This window comes from Lingula anatina, chromosome 6, assembly GCF_051362555.1.
Source record: "Lingula anatina isolate TDL-2025a chromosome 6, LinAna3.0, whole genome shotgun sequence".
In the NCBI taxonomy this organism is placed as follows: domain Eukaryota; kingdom Metazoa; phylum Brachiopoda; class Lingulata; order Lingulida; family Lingulidae; genus Lingula; species Lingula anatina.
Window position 1 is genome coordinate 2,691,353 of NC_141772.1, and position 20,206 is coordinate 2,711,558.

The window sequence follows — 20,206 nt, forward strand, 5'->3', positions numbered from 1 at the left end:
TTTTTAATTTATCCTTGTAGCCTGTCTTGCACACAGTTTACTGCGCCACCAACATAGTGCCGCATATCTATCGTGGCGAAAACTGATTGGTTAAAATTGAACAACATGGAATCCCCCGTGTAGGTAGCCGGCGTATTTATCAAATATTTTTTTCTTGTTTTAAAGGTAAGTGAAAAACTTTAGCGTGTTCTTATATAGAAATGTTCAAATTCGCTTGACAGGAATTAAAAAAATAGATATGAACACGAAGAGAAATGCATGGATTTTACTGAGTTTAAGTAAAACAAAGCTTAGCACAGTCACACAGTGATGTCAACACTTACAGTGCCACTGACACTAGGCAGTGATTAGGTTGACTTTTTACTTCGACTTTGATCAAGTTCAGCTTAACTTACTTTTACTATTGTAGTTTTGACTAAAAGGAAGTGCATTATAGTGTAAGTGGAGAGAGAGAGAGAGAGAGAAAGAGAGAGATCTGAATCTCAGCTGCGCCTTTCATTTTGTTTTTTTTTTTTTTCTCTTTGGTTTTACACCCCAGATTGTTACTCTGCAAACATCAATGAAATAAACAGAATGAATGCCATGCATCACGCATAACTACATCCATTATAAATGAAAATTATTAAATGCATTACTGTATGTTAAATCATTTTTGCTCTAGCCAAAAATCCCTTCACAGTTAAGAAAATTTCTTCATGTGAGAGAGCATTGTAACACTACATCAAGACTGCTACAGGTGAAATGAGGAGCAAGCAAGAGCTGTGGATTTCAATCATTGTCATAGCAACCGTCCTGCTCATACCCCCCACAGACAGTGATGACATAGAGGCCAAGTGTACAACATGTAAAGAAATTGTTGATGCATTTAAAGAGGTACAGGATGGATATATGTATTTATTTACTTTGAAGAGAAATCAAGAAGGGGGTTCTATTATCTCCACACTTTATGCAGGTTTCATCCTTATAGACACTTAGCAGGCCCATAGCCAGGGGGGTTCGGGGGGTTCGAAAGAACCGCCCCTTTTGCTGGGAAAAGGTCCACTCTGGGTAAAATTTGATCTAGGTACATGAAGTTTTTCATGGGAAAAGGTTCACTTTTTCAGAAAAAGAACCCCCTTTTTGAAATTGCTGGCTACGAGCCTGCTTAGTATACAAGTTTGTGACAAATTCTCGATATAGTTTCAGACAGCATCACAATTTACTGGGTATATGCAATGATCAGTCATCTATTCTTAACATATACTATTATCTTAGTTTAAAAGAATTTTTTTATGTGGAACAGGACAATAAATGTATTTTAATATAATAATCATTTGAATTTTTTGTAAGATTTTTTTCCTTTTGCAGGGTTTAAAAAACACTGCCAAGTCAGGCTTTGGAGGTGGAAACACACACTGGGAGGAGAAAAGTCTGGGGAGTTATGTCACCAGGTATACTAGTGTCTGAAGATATCACACCTGAAGTTCTGTCTACAGGTGTATTTATATTAATAGAGAAAAGTTTGGGGAGTTATGCCACCAGGTATACTAGTGTCTGAAGATATCACAACTGAAGTTCTGTCTACAGTTGTATTATATTAATAGAGAAAAGTCTGGGGAGTTATGTCACCAGGTATACTAGTGTCTGAAGATATCACACCTGAAGTTCTGTCTACAGTTGTATTATATTAATAGAGAAAAGTCTGGGGAGTTATGTCACCAGGTATACTAGTGTCTGAAGATATCACACCTGTAGTTCTGTCTACAGCTGTATTATATTAATAGAGAAAAGTCTGGGGAGTTATGTCACCAGGTATACTAGTGTCTGAAGATATCACACCTGAAGTTCTGTCTACAGTTGTATTATATTAATAGAGAAAAGTCTGGGGAGTTATGTCACCAGGTATACTAGTGTCTGAAGATATCACACCTGAAGTTCTGTCTACAGTTGTATTATATTAATAGAGAAAAGTCTGGGGAGTTATGTCACCAGGTATACTAGTGTCTGAAGATATCACACCTGAAGTTCTGTCTACAGTTGTATTATATTAATAGAGAAAAGTCTGGGGAGTTATGTCACCAGGTATACTAGTGTCTGAAGATATCACACCTGAAGTTCTGTCTACAGTTGTATTATATTAATAGAGAAAAGTCTGGGGAGTTATGTCACCAGGTATACTAGTGTCTGAAGATATCACACCTGAAGTTCTGTCTACAGTTGTATTATATTAATAGAGAAAAGTCTGGGGAGTTATGCCACCAGGTATACTAGTGTCTGAAGATATCACACCTGAAGTTCTGTCTACAGTTGTATTATATTAATAGAGAAAAGTCTGGGGAGTTATGTCACCAGGTATACTAGTGTCTGAAGATATCACACCTGAAGTTCTGTCTACAGTTGTATTATATTAATAGAGAAAAGTCTGGGGAGTTATGCCACCAGGTATACTAGTGTCTGAAGATATCACACCTGAAGTTCTGTCTACAGTTGTATTATATTAATAGAGAAAAGTCTGGGGAGTTATGTCACCAGGTATACTAGTGTCTGAAGATATCACACCTGAAGTTCTGTCTACAGTTGTATTATATTAATAGAGAAAAGTCTGGGGAGTTATGCCACCAGGTATACTAGTGTCTGAAGATATCACACCTGAAGTTCTGTCTACAGTTGTATTATATTAATAGAGAAAAGTCTGGGGAGTTATGTCACCAGGTATACTAGTGTCTGAAGATATCACACCTGAAGTTCTGTCTACAGTTGTATTATATTAATAGAGAAAAGTCTGGGGAGTTATGTCACCAGGTATACTAGTGTCTGAAGATATCACACCTGAAGTTCTGTCTACAGGTGTATTTATATTAATAGAGAAAAGTTTGGGGAGTTATGTCACCAGGTATACTAGTGTCTGAAGATATCACACCTGAAGTTCTGTCTACAGGTGTATTTATATTAATAGAGAAAAGTTTGGGGAGTTATGCCACCAGGTATACTAGTGTCTGAAGATATCACACCTGAAGTTCTGTCTACAGGTGTATTTATATTAATAGAGAAAAGTTTGGGGAGTTATGTCACCAGGTATACTAGTGTCTGAAGATATCACACCTGAAGTTCTGTCTACAGGTGTATTTATATTAATAGAGAAAAGTCTGGGGAGTTATGTCACCAGGTATACTAGTGTCTGAAGGAACATCACTTGTAGTTCTGTCTGCAGCTGTATTAATATTAAAAGAGATGAAAGTCTTCTTGATTTATTGACATGGATATTTGGCTGTTTTATTTATGCCCACCAGCTTCCACCATCACCACCACCATATGGAGCATAGTGGCTTCGATGCTTGCATTTTCTAGGTTCTCAAAAAAAGGTCTCTTTTTATACATATATTACATACCACTTAGTATTGTGTATACATCACTGATCAGAAGAATGACAAAAAGATTTACATGGCAAATGAATTTGAGTGAGATGCTTACTAGTATGGTGATGATATTGTATTATTTTTTTCAAGTGAAACCAGGTTTTTGGAGATCATAGAAGGGCTATGCAGGACTTCTTCAAAAGAGGTAAAATATTATCTTTGATCAGAAAAAAGTCTTTAAGACTGGATTCTGTAAAATCTATCTGCTTTTCATTTTTTTTTGTCTAAAGTGTCATTTTATCCCACCCTGCATTTACCAGCATAAACCTGAGAAACTATTAGTTATTGGAGAGAGTAAAAAATTAATGATTAATTTGTAAACTAGAGAAACACATGAAAGACTCAGTTGCATTGTGATATACTCACACTTATCACTGGCATTTTTGGAAATAAACTACCTATAAAATTTATCCCTATTATTACATTCTTAAAATAAGAAAAGTTACTTCTGATACCATAGAAAAGTCCTGTACTTTCTTGTTTAATAATTTAAAAATTATTTTATTAACTATGTATGTTTTAAGTTGCATGGCATCAATTATTAATCTGTTTGTATATTATTTTAGTCTCGATGTCATTCCATGGTAGAACATGGCGAAGAGTTATTGGAAAGTTGGTGGTTTGAAGATTTTTCAAAAAATTTTAAAAGCAGACCTCCTGAAGAGATTGATCTGTTAGAATGGTTCTGTATAAAGAATATCAAAGGTGAGATTATGTTTTGTACTTTTTAAGTTTTTCACATTAGTTTTGAGTTGAAAATGTACAGTACCCTTATAAAAAGTTTTAAAATTCAGAATGTTTGAAATAATTTATATTATAATTAGTTTTGATTTTTGAGATTGTGAAAGCAAATAAATGGAAGAAAAGTCCAGTGATCGTCAGAGTGGTGAAAGTTTTCATGGTAATAAAATGGTGCTACGTATATAGCTCAAATTTTGAAAGAAAGTTGTGTTTATTTTTTCATTTGTCCTAAAGGAATTTTTTTTATCATCCAAAACAGAAATTGCTATATGGGATATTTTCTGCTTGAGCTTTGTAATGTATTTGAGGACATTTTATTGCACAACAATCAGTACTTTTAGATAAAACCAAGGTGTATGCTAGTAAAAAGACTATAAGACAGGAACTGTATATTCAATTGATTTGAATATTTTGATTTCTTTTAGTTTGTTGTCCAAAGAATACTTATGGTCCAAAATGTGAGGCGTGTACTGGGGGAACGGAAACCCCTTGTACAGGGAATGGGGACTGTGATGTGAGTATTTACATGAAAAATTGTTGTCAGACCCAATTTTTAATTTTTTAAAAGGTTTCATGTCTCCACAATAAAATTAAATCCACACTGAAGGAGTAATCTAAGATGATTACTTAAGATGTCCCCACTTTTCATCTGTGAGTGACTCCTATCATTTGCTGTCTCCATTTTGATGTTATATACTGCAGGGAGAGGGGACAAGAAGCGGAACAGGGAAGTGTAAGTGTCATGGCGGTTACCAAGGCGACCTGTGTGACGCGTGCAAAGATGGCCACTACGAAGCTGAAAAAAATGAGACACACATAACGTGTTTGGGTAAGACCACATGGAGATATAAATATTTGTCATTCTGCCTAGAAAATTAGTCGTTGTGAATGAAGATTATGAGATGTTCTTATTTCTGTTTGATATAAATGATTGGATTTACATAAAGGTGTGCTTTGTTTCTGGCACATATATTAATACAAATTTTATATCTCTCAGGAAATAGTGTCCATAAACTTCAAGCAATGCATGTTTTAACAATTCCTGTGTAAAAGAGAGTGATAGAGAATTTTGCTATATTTTATTTGCCATATCTTCCTTATCAGATTGCATCTTGTTAGGCTACTTGCTGTGTGAAGAATAATGAATTGTGCAATGTGTTTGTGTGTGTGTGTGTGTGTGTGTGTGTGTGTGTGTGTGAGAGAGAGAGAGAGAGAGAGAGAGGATTTCACCATGTCATTGATCTTTCCTATCAGAATGTCATGACTCCTGTCAGTCCACCTGCTGGGAGGGTGGACCCAAGGGCTGTGATGACTGTAAGGAAGGCTGGAAGTGGGATGACAGTGAAGGCTGTACAGGTAAGAGAGAAATTTGACTTCTATTTATTAAAGGTATGCAGTGTGAATGGCACCTGAATGTCAAAGTTGAAAAAATTTATCTGCTTGGATATATGATAAAATTTCCTTTAAATCATTCAACTTGAAATATCATTGCAAAAGAATTTCTAAGATTGGTTTGCTGATTTATATGAAAATATTAATTTTTTTATCACATATTTTAACCATTATTCTACATTTAATGGAATTTTTCCCCATTTCACAGACATAGATGAGTGTCAGGAAGACCAGACATTGTGCAAAGACAATGAGTTTTGTGCTAACAACCAGGGATCCTATAGTTGCACTGGTAAGTAAGTCTATACTGGTAGATGAAAAAGCTCTAAAGACTATAAAAAGTCTATAAAAAAACTCATCTTTGCTTGAAGTAAGTTATAAATCTGACACAAAATGTTAAAAGATGATCTAAAGAAAAACATGATCATAGTTTTTGGAGCAAGTGGTCTTAAAATGTACCATTATTTCCTCTTCTTCCTTTGATTTTATTTGTTTATTTATTTCCAATTTTCGCACTGTTTTGAATAATATGTCGTAAACATGACCCAACTTGAATGGTGTGTGTGTGTGTGTGTGTGTGTGTGTGTGTGTAGACAAACATGCACACTTTCCAATAGATAGATAGATAGATATAGTACAGTGTAGTATGTCATGTACCCATAGTTCTATGATATCTTCTCTCCTCTCTCTCCAGCTTGTGATGCAGCCTGTGCTACATGCCTGGGAACAGGATCAGACCAGTGTGTTAAGTGCAGTGAGGGCTATACAATGGAGAATAACACATGTACAGGTACAAAACACATACACACTGAAATAAAGAATGTATATATACTAAAGTATAGTTTGATATAATTATTGCAGCTTTTAATTAAATTGATAGTTGAATTACATTGAACATTGAATGAGGTTGAAATAAAAAAAAAATCAGATTTTCTTTTACTATTGAGAAAGTTGCATTTTATGATACTACATAATGTTGATAATATCATGAATGTGCTTCCATATTCAGTGCATTACGCTTTTCATATTCTCATAGGGAGAACAAAGCAAGTTAAGTCTCTTCAGAAATTGTATGCATTTCTTATCATGTTTTCCAGATATAGATGAATGTGCAGCTGAAGATAAGTGCAAGGGAGAGCGCGAGGTTTCCTGTACGAATACGGCAGGCAGTTATACATGTAACTGTGAGGAGGGGTATGAACAGAGTGGGGATGGGAGATGTACACCTAAACCTCAGGGTATGTTACCTAGCTGCTGATTCACATGTTGGGCTCACTTTGGTTTATGGGGTTTTTGTAAGACAGATGCTAAAATATATTTAATTTTAAAAGGTGCATTTTGCATAATTTCATACTAGCATTGTGTGGAATACCATATCTTATCATACAATTCCTTTTTTCCGTGTTAGGTTAACTCTCTTTTTGTGTAACTAAATAAATAATTAAATAAAATCCAGTGCAGCTAATTGGACTTGGAAATGAAAATGGTGTATTTTTTGTCAGATTTATTATATTATGTTATATTATATCCATTTTATAGAAGGCCCGCCTGAATCAAGGAAAGACAAATCAGAGAAAGAAAAATCTGCAAAAAAGGCCAAGAAGAAAACAACTTCAAAAAAACAGAAGAAAGGTAAACAAAAACAACAGAATCAAGTTAAGAAACAGAGTCGAACTCATGATGCTCAGGACATGCTAATGTACACAGTGGCAATCATTTCGTTTGCCATAGCTGGATACATTCTAGAGGGGAATGTACTGGTGACTTTGGGGTTGGGAGGTGCTTTGCTTGGATACCTTATCTGGTTTGCAACAAATCTTCATGAAGCTAGGTCATGATGGTAGTCATAGAAACCGGTCATTCCGCACTTAAATAATAGGAAATTTCTATTGGCTGAAGTCCTTGCTGAGATACTGACAGGTGTGAGCTGGTGGGGTGTGGTTGTGGTTCTTCCTTAATAAGTTAATGAAGCTGCTGATCCAGAATAAAGGATAGATAGCCCCTTGCGCCATCTGGTGTCCCTTCAGAGATGAACGATATTGAACAACACTAAGTTGTTTAGAGTTATATTTCAATTAATTTCCTTGGTAGAGTCTTTTTTACATATCACGCTGTCAACAAGCAAAAGAGGGAGGGTATTTTTCTCTCTTCTCTATCATCACAAGTTTAAGGTATCTGTGGTCGCTGTACAAAATTCCATTCTATGTCAAACTAAGTCCCTTTCATGTGTGTCACTATAACAATTGTATGCTAGTGTCATGTTTCATATTTCTGAACTCTATAACATTTAGTAATTTTCATAGTATTCATACATTTTCAGATTTAAGTTGGGGAGAATGCACTTAGACAGCCTTCATATTGTAACATCTTTTAAATCACATCATATAATTATCTGGTCATTAAAGCTGCATGTCTGGAAATAAGTTTTGGGACTGGAGAATTTGAATTAGGCAGTGTTCAAATAAATTTCAACTTAAACCAAAGAAAAAAATCAGTTCTTTAAGAGAGCACTAATGTAGATTCTACTGTATTATGTTTTAACTTATGAGATCACTGGTTGTATAATATATTATTATATTAATCTTTCTTTTTTTTTTTTCACTGGTGAAATGTATTGAATTGTACAGGTACAGGGATACTCATTCACCTAGCCAAGATGTAAACAGGCATTATATTAAGTTAATTATTTTGTCTCACCTGTTCATGGGAACAGAACAAGTGCAATTTTTTAAAATCCTTGAGTGTAAAACGGATTTAATGAGATGATATTATAGATTTTTTTTGTTTTCTGAATTTTTTTTTTTTTGTTTTCAAGCTGTGCAAGCTAAGTACAGCCTTTACAAATAATAAAATTTTGTAAGGTAGACATTATCAAAATGTATATTTGCACATTTGTTGTTTGTTTTTGTATATAGAGCTTGATAAAGTGATAAATGGGTCAATATGTGCTAAGAAATTTTGAAAACCAGATAAAAATTTTGGATGGTACATTTTCACACCAGAATTTTGTATGCAGATCTTTTACTATGTACATATTTGATCTACAGGTTCACTTTTCCATTTTATTGTGGTTATGTGTATGGATTGAGTACTTGCAATAATGTGGTCTCACGTTAGAGATTTAAACATAGAATGGTATTATTAAGATGTTAGCAATAATGTTGTATCACATTTAAGATTTAAATCTAGAACCACATTAGATGGTAGAAGAAAATATTGTTATATATTGTTATAAGGTAGGCTCTGTTGTTTTTCAGTGAGAAAGAAATGATGAATTGGGTGAAGGAACAAAATGCACGAGCGAGGGGTTATGTTTTTTAGCACTAACAGTGGTTTTGCATCAGTTTGGATGTCGTTGAACGAAAAAACATTTTGGGTGTTTCATTTTGGGTGTTAGTGGTGTCCTAGCTCATGGTACTGATACTGGTTCATTCAGACATGCAACTTTTCTAACTTGCCCACAGGACAGGGCGGCAGTCAATACTATTGCATGACCTATTTAAAAATGAGAAAAAGCCATGGCTTTATTATAAGTTTATTTATTTATTTATTTTGTTCATTTATTTGTTGTCAGAGACTAAAGATAAGATAACCCATTGCCTAAGAAAGGTTTTTGCATTGGAATGATTGGAATGAATGAAGAAAATTAAAGCCAGGAGAGACGTTAAAAGTTCAGTTATCATATGGACAATTGTTCCGTTGTGGCAACAAAGAGGATATAGCATATCCAATTTAAGGAAATAACGTAGTAATACAATATTTAATTAACTGGAACTAAACAGGAGATCCGCGTTCTATTCACGATTGTCCTGTAAAATTTCACGGGACCATCAAGATTGTTGCCATTTGATTCTGAGGTCAAACGTTAACTTTGCTACAAAACTACTGAAAATTAGGCCTATGTGAAAATATGTCACACCTCAATCTTTGTCCACTTTCAGCCAAAAATCTTTCTTTTTATATATTTTCACAAAATATTATTATTTTGAAAGTAATGGTAGGCTTCCTCGTCTAAAATTTATCCTACGCTGACAACGTGCATTTATATTTCCTTCCAATGACCTAGTTCATGATTTCTTTCAGATTTAGCAGACGACGGAAGTGACGCAGACGACAGCCAAAACGCCAGCGTAGATGAAGAAAGTGACGATGATTCCAAAGAGAGCGATGGCTTGAAAGATGAACTTTGACGTCATTTGAGCTATTTGCTGTGGTCATGTTGCTCATTATCATTCTTTCTACACCTCTTTGTGTCACTGTTCGCTGACAGTCATGTATATGATGTTTCATTTTTGGTGTTTTTTCCAGTCATTTTTCATAGCCAAGAATAATCAAATATCCAAACTGCTGGGCTTTCTATCACCATACCCCAGTCGTCATTTGTTTTTGCTCTGGTCGTTAAGAGTTTCAGAAAATGGAAGTAGATTGGAAAATAAAGAAGTGAGACCACATCACCATGACGGTGGGAAGTCGAAATGCAAACCAAAATGGCACAGTTCCTGCCCATAGCCAAATGTTGGCATGTCGAGTGCGAAAAAACTATTTATTTTTGAGTGAGTTATTTATTCGATCCGCTTTTGAACTGTAACTGACATAAATTAATTTAAATTAATTATGCTTTGAACATAGGGAATTAGATTTAAGTTGACCAGTGCTCTGACAGATAACAACTGGAGTATGCTGATAGAAATGCACAGTTTCGGTGCAACCAGAAAAAGATACAAACAAAATAAATTATGAAAAAATTGACATTGTTCTTTATTTGGACTTTTGAATAAAGATAAATGTTTAGCAGCTCGGATTATATTATATGGCAGAATAGGCGAAACAGCTTAAAATAATTGGGAAAATATTAATTTAAAAGTAATTTATTAAAGACAGTCTCAGTGGGTTAGATTAATGTATAGAAGCAGGTTCTATGTAAAGCTTTGATCAGATTTGTGTTTTGTGAGATTGTTTATTATTATATTAATAAGTCTGGGTCACAAAAGTCCTGTTAAGACAACTAGAATAAAGAATTAGAAAACGAAAACTATTTATCATGATTTCGGAGCACAGCCAGAAGTACTTCCGGCTCAAGGTCACGACCTCGATTTTCCCACGCTTACGACCAATCACAGCAGGCTTCAGTCAGAATGAGATAGACGTCACGACTACACAGCGAAACTTGTCAGACATGTAAGTGCCGCCTGTCCATCTTTTCGGTACATGTACCGATCAAAAATAGACAACGTAAAGCCCAAAACGCTCTTATACACGTAACCAACTTTGTATGAGCACAAATATTGTCATTTATTGTGAACAGGATAATATGATAATCAGACACACTTGAGACCTGTGAAGCGCATACTCACGTGTCGAGGAGTAGTTTCACCATTGCCTCGTATGTGAGTCCTAACTCAGCTTTAAGTGTCCTCCACCGCCCCACCTCCCTCCCAACATACACAGTCTGAGTGCTTCTTCGTCTGTCTCTAATTTTCTTTCGTATCTTTCGAACTGGAGTGGCTATTTTCTTTCGTCCCCTTTTGTCGCTCTCCTCTTCAGACTTGACGCGCGTCTGAGCCATGTTTGCTGTTTTGGCGCCAAATAGTAACATCCGGGTCTCAGCCGTAGTACTTCATTCATAGTAAACCGCGAGACTTAGCGAGAAATTGCGCGTTCTGAAGCCGTACTGTGAGGTGGTAGCTGAGTATTTAAGACGAGTCGTCTTTTATTATTTAATGGAACTTAAAAACGGTATTAGGTAGGTTCATTTTCTCAACGGTTTTGGATAGGATATACCTTGGTCATTATGGGGAAATTGGTGAGATTTCCAGGAAAATTCATTTTCGTGCTATTTTAAGAGTTTAACGCGCTGAGACTGTCTTTAAAGCTTTTTGATTCATAGAAATTATGATTCCTTTTCTATATATAAACTTGTGTCAATAACACATTATTAAGGTGAAAATTGATATTCAGTTTTTCCTTGTAAAATTTCGAATATAAAAAACATTTTGATTATCAAGTACGAAAGCTATAAATTTCGCATGATTAACCAAAAGGTAAAATTGTTTTACACATGAAATGCGCATGTTTAAAGCAACTACAAGTGCAAGGCAAATTTTTGATTTGTAATACATATTATCCGTCAGTAGTAAATATCTGGATGCACTTTGCCCTAATGCATATCCGCCTCACTAGCACGCACCATCCAACACGTAATAATGAGGGCAGTCTAGAATCGGTTCGATAGCTGGAAAAAAGAGGACTTATTTGCGTCCAAAGGGGTTGAAACGCGTCTTCATCCTCCCAAGCCGAGCCAACCTTTCTCTAAGACGGTCCAAAAATTTTTCTGGCAGCCTGGGGACCGTTCTGGTGGGAATAATCTGTGTAGTTGTTGCAGGGACCGTATTCGGGCAGACGATTGTTTTCTGCCTGTAAGGAGCGAGGTTGACGCCATCGTACGTGGCCTCGGCTGGAATCACCTTAGTGGCTATCTCCGTCAGGATGTCCTCTCGGGTGCAATGTCCGCCTCCGCAGCCGTTTGCCGGGAACGAACCGTCATCTATTTTGCGGTTGATCAGTTCAAGCAGGTCATTGACGCCTTTGCCAAACTCTACAGCGATATCTATAAAGTTGGAGACCCTTGGGTCGAGGGACTTCACCTGGTTGCTAGTCATCCACGCGTCCAGTGCTTGGTCGCTTGCTATACTCCCGCTACGGATGCACTTCAGTGGATAACCGGTGTAATCATCTATGTCGGGGAAAGCCTTGGCGATGAGGCGAAGCAGGTCGTATTTGTTGGCGAATGGTCTGGAAAGCGTGGTGGCAATCTCCATCATCCTGGTGATGGACAGCTGGCTCCCCACCCAGGTCATGACCTGAGCCACCATCTCGGACTGGCGATACAGCTGGACCATCACGTACTTGGATGATGTGAGGTTATTCAAGAAGAACATCTGCGCATCCAAAATGGTCGTGTTGGTGATGGAGGCGTTCGGCCATGCCGAGACGTAGTTCTTGATTGGGTTAAGCGAGGCGGCTTCTCGTAAGAATATGCACAGTGTATCTTGACAGTTGGGGTCGGCGGCAATCCCGGTAGAGTCTTCGCTGGTATCGAACATGCTGACAATACCGTAGAAATTGTTTTTCACTAGACCAAAGAATTCCACTTCAAAGGCAGTTAGATTTTTCATTTCTTCCAGTTTCAAGTCCACCGCGGCTGAAGCGTTATTGATGCGCTCTTCGATTTCGTCGATTTGCTTATTGACGTTTATTGTGCTCATCACCGACATAAAGATGCATAAACCAACATTAAGTGCGGATCCAACATTACCCATGTTTAAAACCTTGCCGACTTTGACCTGAAAAAAGGAAAAAATACATTTCAAAAATACATTTGAAGTTTCATTTTACGCTAGCAAATACACTCGGAATGTTTTATTTACAGTTTATTCATATCTTTAAAAACAATGATAATGTTTACCTTTCTCCCTCTAAATGTGAATAGGTTTTTGTTTGAAAAGCTTCTCCAGCCGCTTTTCATTTTCTGCCAGCTGTACCACTTCACCTTTTTGGCGGGAGCTTTGAAGTCAAAATTCTTCAGGCCGTCAACATCGGCATTTGCACTACTAACTTTTTTGACATAAGCATCGAAGTCTGCGTTATTTAATCCCTTCGACTGCTTGATAAAATCACCTGCGTTAGAAAGGATAAAATGGCATAAGTGACTGGCAGAGCGACCATATTTTTTCGTGTATTCAGAGACATATAAACACACTCGTTTTCTATGGTATTCTTTGTAATAAAGCCTTATAAGAGTTTACTGCATGAGTCTGGTACATTATTCATATACGTTTGATGATAAGTTTAACGTCCAAGTCACTTAAAAGTTGGATACAAAACAAAACGATCTTTTTAATCAGTTGCATTTTTACGCTAGCTTGCTATTTTGATAAGTAACAACAGGATGCTCAAGGTTTTTATCCAAAACTCTTAAGTAAGGATTACGCCATCAATACGAACACACAAGACTACAAAACGTTGACTTGTTATTTTGATAATTAACAACAGGATGCTCAAAGTTTTTATCCAAAACTGAATGTTTATGAACGAATAAAAGCATTGGGCATGCGTGCACTGGACTACGAGCCACATGGCAAGGGCATGTCTATGTCTGATCGGACAAAATAAATCAATAAACAAAAATAACAAAATCAACAAAGAAATTTATAAATTATAGAAGCAGAGGGATAGGTAAAAAAGAGATACTTCCCCAAACTCGAGACGATTTTTCGAAACTTTTACATAAAAACGAATTCTGTCCATTTCGACATAATATTTCAGAGATGACGGGAGAAGCGATGGGAATGTGTACGAATATCAGTGGCCTCTACATCACTGTACAAATTGAACTACTCACCAAGTTTCCCTTTCTTTTGCAGGTCTGACAACAGGTCTGGGTTTGTTTGTTTCAGTCTGTTGTACGCCCGAACAGATGCTACGTCGCTTGGATCGAAGGAGCTTAAGGTTTGGCGCATCCATTTCGGTATGCTGGCGTCTACATTGTCGGCTTTGAACATCACTTTTGGGTCTTTGGTTTTGGCAGTGTTGACAAACTCATCGAATTTCTGGGGGCTCAAACCGTCCGTGGATCTGAGAAAAGCTGGAAGGTGGCCAGTCTTCTTCAACTTCTGTAGGTAATCTGGTTCCAGTCTCTGAAGGGTGGCTACTTGTTTGGCGCGCTTGAAGTCAACGGATTCCAAAAAGGAATTAGTTGCTGCTCTTTGTCCCGCTGGCATCATGAACTTCCAGAATTTCCCCACCTTTCCGTTACTGTCCATTTTCGCATAGACTTTCAGCTTCCCAAGGTTTTTCGGGTTTTCCTGGACGATGAACATCTTCCCTTGCGGATTACTTGCAAGCTGGTATGAGCCTTGCTTCCCGTAGAATTCAACAACCTGGTAGTTCTGCGATCGGGACAGCAGCGCTGTTCTTGCCGAGGTCGTGATCAATCCGGTGTGCATGGCCACAAGAGGAATGGCGGTCATCATTGCTAGATACACAAAATCTTTCCGTTTTAGAACGGCAATTTCATTTTGTATGCCGTCCAGGGTGCCCTGTATGCCATTCAAGTACTTTTCCAGGTTGACCCGGAACCGGATCTTCTGCTCGGTGACGGTGTCAAGGTCATCTGGAACATACACTGTACTGTTTTCCTCAACGGCGTCTAAGGTTCTCAGAATTTCCATCAGCCTAATGTTCGAGCTGGCAATTATTTCGAGTTCCTTGCCGATCAAGTAGAGGTTGGTCAAGGCCCTGTCGTTAGTGCTATTAAGCACGCTCCAAGTGATCTCCTCATCGAGAGTTTGGTTGACCTTCAAAGCGATCTCGTTTCTTTTGTTGTCCATGTTATCTAGCCTAAAATAAACAGATGATTGTAGATAATAATAGATTGTAAGAAAAGATCTAGAGGGATGAAACGCCTTGTAGGGGAATCTAACTTAACTCGAGAAAATGAAGGTTTTTACAGTAGACGAAAAACGAGACTTTAACAAAATTAATAACAACAACAACAGCAACAACAACAATAATAATAATAATAATACCTTTGGCAGGTCCCAGGTGTCAAACTTCCACATTGAAACGTCTGTGCTAAGTTTAGTCCGAGGCAAACAATGTCGTCCCAAAAATTGCTAAGCACAAACTTGAAAACCGCGCCAAGCGCTGAAATCAGAAAAATATGGTTAAATAGAAGACTTAAATTAACTGCAGCTGCAATAGACGAACACCGGTAATGCCATTGTCGCAAGCTATGAGGCCACATATTATAAAGGTGATGTAATTTTCTCTATGAAATTTCTTGAAAGTTATATACATATTTATTTATTTATTTATTTATTTATTTATTTATTGCAACATGAAGGTTTTTGAAAGGAGCCATGTTGTCTACATTGTATCTATGTCTTGTTACCTACCTCTCCTCTCTCTGTGATGTACTTTGGGTTCACCCTGCAGTTCAAAGCTGTCTGTTTTCGTTGGCTTGGCCACTGCCACTGCTTTAAAAGAACACAGCAAAAAAGAACACATCAGATTAAAATCAATTTTTATGATCGCGAGCAGAGATAAATTTTGTGATTAATACAGAATAAACATTCAGGTGATTTTATGGATGAAGGTGCAAAATGTTGGCCGAAAAGGAAAGTTGAAAGTTTGCTGCATAATCCGCTAATAGACACTGAGTAGATTCTTCGCGGGGATAATGCGACAGCTTTCAAGTGGGTCGACCATATTTGATCCGCGGGTTCGTTTGTCGGAGGATCAGTTTGGGTTGTGAATACAGCCAAAGTGTCCTTGATATATTTTAATTTGGCATCAATGTATTGTAATTTCCCGGATATATGATTTTATTTTCTCTTCCATCCTTAAATTGGACCTTACATTTCCTGTGTAATAACAGTGAACATGAACTATGCCGAGTGCCACTACAGTTTGTGGGTGTCGTAAATTTTAGTTAGCGCGCCCATTAAAATCGCAGACAATATGTTGGATGAGCTATTTAAACTCTGCGCATGAAGTTGCATATAAATTCACTTATATATGATATGTGGTCCTTCAACAACAGCGCGTCAACCAGTATCCAGTATTTTGCCCAGGCGAGTGTTGGTGGTGGCGGGGGAAGGCTTCACAAGGATAAATGTGATAAGGTTTGCTTGCCATTATATTTCAGGCACAATAATAGAATTTCTGCTTTATCTGTGCGCGTTGTTTTGCTCATTGTACTATGTTTGGAGAGGAAGAAGTTATATCTTAGAATTAAAGGGAGGCATTTGCCGCTTGTCCACTTGCCCCCACCCCCACCCCACCCTGCCTTGGATACATCATGACAAGTATATGTTCCTTAGTATTAATAAGCAGAAGAAGGAGGAGAAAAAAGTGTTCTTTTCAATGGTCACAATACCTGATTGACAAATTTCAATATGTACAGCATTTTATATTTTGATACTTACCTCTTTTATTGTTATGGCGATTGTCGTTTGCTTCATTAAGAACTTTCCTCTCAGGTCGATGAACATGTGGAAAAACTGAAATACGTAAAAGATGATGTTATAAATATGTAAGAAGTTCGTTTTGCTTTGCAGCGTATTTGTTCATCGGAGAATGATATCGTATCATAATATTAACTATTTAACTCACCACATCTACCAGTGTCTTTTTAAATTAATGTTGGTATAACTTATTTTTAAATTTAATTTTTTTTTTTTTTTTTTGTATATATTTTTCTTATACCCCTTCCGATTGGTTTGTTATTTTTGGTAATAACCACTGTTTCTTACTGTTTTGTTGAACTACGGTTTAGTCTCTTGGATTGACTTGTTTTCCTCACCTGGATGAAATTGTTGTGACAGGAGACACAGAATCATGGACAGCCACCACTTCGTCTTCACCGCGCCAGCCATTTTTACCTTCTTTTGAAATCTGAAACAAAAATTTGACTTATGAGTGTCATAGACAGAAAAAAAGACATCGCCATTTTTTTTATATTTCATTGCTTGATTTAGGACGATCTTAGGCGGAAATGGTTATATTTTTATTAATATTCAGCGGTTGGGGCGAGACATCGTCTGCTCGTCACTGACTTTCACAGATATACAGCGAGGTTTCTCCTTAGCTTCCATCAGGTCAGAGATAGATGTTGCATTGGTATCAGTGCCATGTGGCTTTTTACGGGGTACATTCCGAACAAGATGATTAGCGGACTAACAGATCTGCGTATCAGGTATGGCCGACCACATGAAAGCTTGCCGTATAATCCCCTAACAGACACTGGAAAGGTTCCCCGCGGGGGTTTACGCGGCAGGCAGTCAAGTGGATCGGCCATATTTGATCCTCGGATCTGTTAGTCCGCGGATCAACTTTGGTCGTGAATGCATCCAAAGTCTGCATGGCGAGTCATTAAGTCGACATCGTCACGATAATAAATCAAGATTAAAAACCAATTTACGTACTCGACTTACTCAAACACATGAAATTATGTGCTTAGTTCATGGGTAAGTGCATTTAAAACATACATTAATGGGGTCAGATATCTTGACGAGTGTTACAAATCTAATTTTTTATTTTAGAGAAATGAAGGAGAAGTTTTAATGAGACTCTGGATTTTATTGTATTATATATATATATATATATATATATATTTTTTTTTTTTTTTTTTTTTTTTTTGGTCACTGTTTCTTGCTATATTAATTCTCAATAACCATTTTAGATTTAAAAGAAGAAATTTTCTGTCAAAGTTGGGGGATCTGGCAATAATCTGATTGCGTCCAATGAGACTTTCCGTAGAGCTAGTGAGCATTTGTTAGATCGACGTAATTAACTCCCTGTGAACGGTCCCTTTGACTCAATTTAAATTTACCAGTAAACGCATCTAAATGGCGTGACACTTCTTTTCATATTTTAAGTCAGCGCCTGTACTTGTATCGAGGGATATACAGGAGAGTCGCTGTCCGCCCACTACTTCTCTTCAACACGGATTTCCGTCTTCAAAAATATACATGTACACCTGGGGATAGCAGCCGTTCTTAACCACTGGAGAGTAATATCAGAGGCGATAATAATTATCTAGAGTTTAGGAAACATCACTTTACACACAGGATAACTGTCCAGAGGATAAAAATTCCATACAATGGATAGTGTTATCCAGAAGGGGAGGGCTGTCCACTGTTCACTATCTAGGTCAAGATATTAAACTGGGCCCAGGTCTTCTGAGCTATTTACATGTAACAATATCTGAAATACCTTTCATGCTATTTGAAGTCATTTGAAGGTATTTAATCTAAGACAGTAATATAATGTAGATCAAATTATTTCGGTCGTGCCTGTCCGGTGAAATGAGAAATCGGTTTTCAGGCCCGTAGCCAGCAATTTCAAAAGGGGGGTTCTTTTTCTGAAAAAGTGGACCTTTTAACATAAACACTTCATGTACCTAGATCAAATTTTACCCAGAGTGGACCTTTTCCCAGCAAAAGGGGCGGTTCTTTCGAACCCCCCCGAACCCCCCCTGGCTACGGGTCTGGTTTTCATAGTAGAATTTTCTGTTCACGCGTTCTCTCTCTCTCTCTCTCTCTCTCTCTCTCAAACGAACAGGCAAATGAACATTACGCATGCGAATATATGCAAACACGCGAACACTCACGGGAACTTTCATATGCATGTAGCAAACAAACCAATACACTTACAATCAGAAACATACACAACCATTGGTTGTTCGTAACAAACCTTGTATTTCTACCCAAGGACCCGCCGATTCCTCGCTGCTCAATTTTGGAATTCTGTCGAGCCGGATCCACTGTACGTTGAATGCTGCTCCTAGTCAAATATCTGGATTGATTGCATTACAAATTTATATACGATGGGATTTGGAATTTTACTCATATCCTGGTTGCGGTAATTATTAGCATGAGCGTCAAATAACAGTAAATAATATAAACGGATGTGCGAAGCGCATGGTGTGGTTTTCTGACCATTAGTGGCACGCCTTCGATAACGGCAGAATAACAAGTGCTAAATATATATACGGAAATAGAGGAAGCGGAACAAGAAGAACTTGTTTTTGCTACAGAACTCTAGCCCAGAAACTGGTCTTAACTATTCGACCAGAGATTTGCTCTCTTCCGGCTCAAGATACATGTACGCCCATAGCAGTCCATTTAGATAAAATGCATGTACAGTTATTATTGGTCTGAGCATGGAAGTATATCTACACATGTACTTCCATGGTCTGATCATGAGATACTGTAAAAGCCATGTATATGTTTCTTGCTCTAAGCTTGGACGCATTGAACATTGCGTCCGAGCTCTAAATTCCGTTTAGCTTGACCGATGATGAATTTAATTGCGAAATTCGACCACTGCCCATTAAGCTTCTACCGGTGCTCTTGATCCTTAGAAGTTACTCATTATGCACATTAAAAAAGTTAGGCGACCGTCCTTTCTGTTGTCACGCTATTTATGTGATGTTTGAATCCAGGTCAAAAGCTCATGCAGATCAAAATTCACGAAACAACTCGATCAATAATAATATTAATAAGTCAAATGTTGGTTTAAACGAAGTATTAGGCCTATTTATTAAGTCAGAACGGAAAGTTTATTTGAAATAATCTATATTAATAACTTATTATTTGCCCAAAGTTGGTCTGATGATATTGTCTGATGGGTCAAACAATGGTTTTAAAATAAAAGAATAACTTTGACGTGATAGATACAATACGAGTCGCCGAGCTGTAGGCCTACGTGAAATATTACGAGTGTATTGGCGAGCCGCCGGCGAGACAATACACGAGTAATTTTCACGTACAGCTCGGCGACGAGTGTTGTATCTGGCTTAAACCACGGCCTCTGATTGGCTACTACACTAGTAGTGCAACAGACCGTGGAACGCACTCGTACATGACGTGCTTGTATGTCGAATCATAGAAGTAGAGAAAACATCTATGGTCGAATGTAGCACGGCCGAGTCTTTTCTTCTAACATGTGGACAGTAAACAGAAGTCGACTCAACCGTTACGGGACAGGCTTTTCTATTTCCGAAAAAGTCTGACCAGATGCACCGACGAAATGTTGTCCTTTTTCGTGCAGCGTGCAAAGATGATATAGGCCTATTATGTTGTGAAATGAGTTTCTGGCTGGTGCAGTAGTGA

General features: G+C 37.4%; 2 protein-coding genes across 7 annotated transcripts; one reads left to right on the forward strand and one right to left on the reverse strand.

The window, feature by feature from the left end:
- On the forward strand, positions 1-10,277 carry LOC106169806 (cysteine-rich with EGF-like domain protein 2). Of its 4 annotated transcripts, XM_013549423.2 has the most exons (13): positions 2-165; positions 662-873; positions 1,348-1,430; positions 3,486-3,540; positions 3,962-4,100; positions 4,562-4,650; positions 4,839-4,965; positions 5,391-5,492; positions 5,737-5,820; positions 6,223-6,318; positions 6,626-6,766; positions 7,068-7,160; positions 9,612-10,277. In XM_013549423.2, the coding sequence occupies exons 2-13, from the start codon at positions 742-744 to the stop codon at positions 9,716-9,718; spliced, it is 1,248 nt and encodes a 415-aa protein (XP_013404877.2). In that variant the 5' UTR covers positions 2-165; positions 662-741; the 3' UTR covers positions 9,719-10,277. The 4 variants fall into 4 exon arrangements, with proteins under 4 accessions (XP_013404876.2, XP_013404877.2, XP_086870625.1 ...); XM_013549422.2 differs by lacking the exon at positions 9,612-10,277 and having other exon boundaries at positions 1-165; positions 7,068-9,203; XM_087014499.1 differs by lacking the exon at positions 9,612-10,277 and having other exon boundaries at positions 73-119; positions 7,068-9,203.
- LOC106169807 (uncharacterized) lies at positions 10,263-18,975 on the reverse strand. 3 transcript variants are annotated; one of them, XM_087014495.1, is made up of 8 exons: positions 18,786-18,975; positions 16,894-16,985; positions 16,517-16,591; positions 15,485-15,562; positions 15,116-15,233; positions 13,930-14,927; positions 12,994-13,205; positions 10,263-12,871 (listed from the first exon to the last, which is right to left on the reverse strand). In XM_087014495.1, exons 2-8 carry the CDS (start codon positions 16,964-16,966, stop codon positions 11,777-11,779), a joined length of 2,649 nt encoding a protein of 882 aa, XP_086870621.1. In that variant the 5' UTR covers positions 16,967-16,985; positions 18,786-18,975; the 3' UTR covers positions 10,263-11,776. The 3 variants fall into 3 exon arrangements, with proteins under 3 accessions (XP_086870621.1, XP_086870620.1, XP_086870622.1); XM_087014494.1 differs by having other exon boundaries at positions 15,485-15,565; XM_087014496.1 differs by lacking the exon at positions 18,786-18,975 and having other exon boundaries at positions 15,485-15,565; positions 16,844-16,985.
- Positions 18,976-20,206: the final 1,231 nt, after the last annotated feature.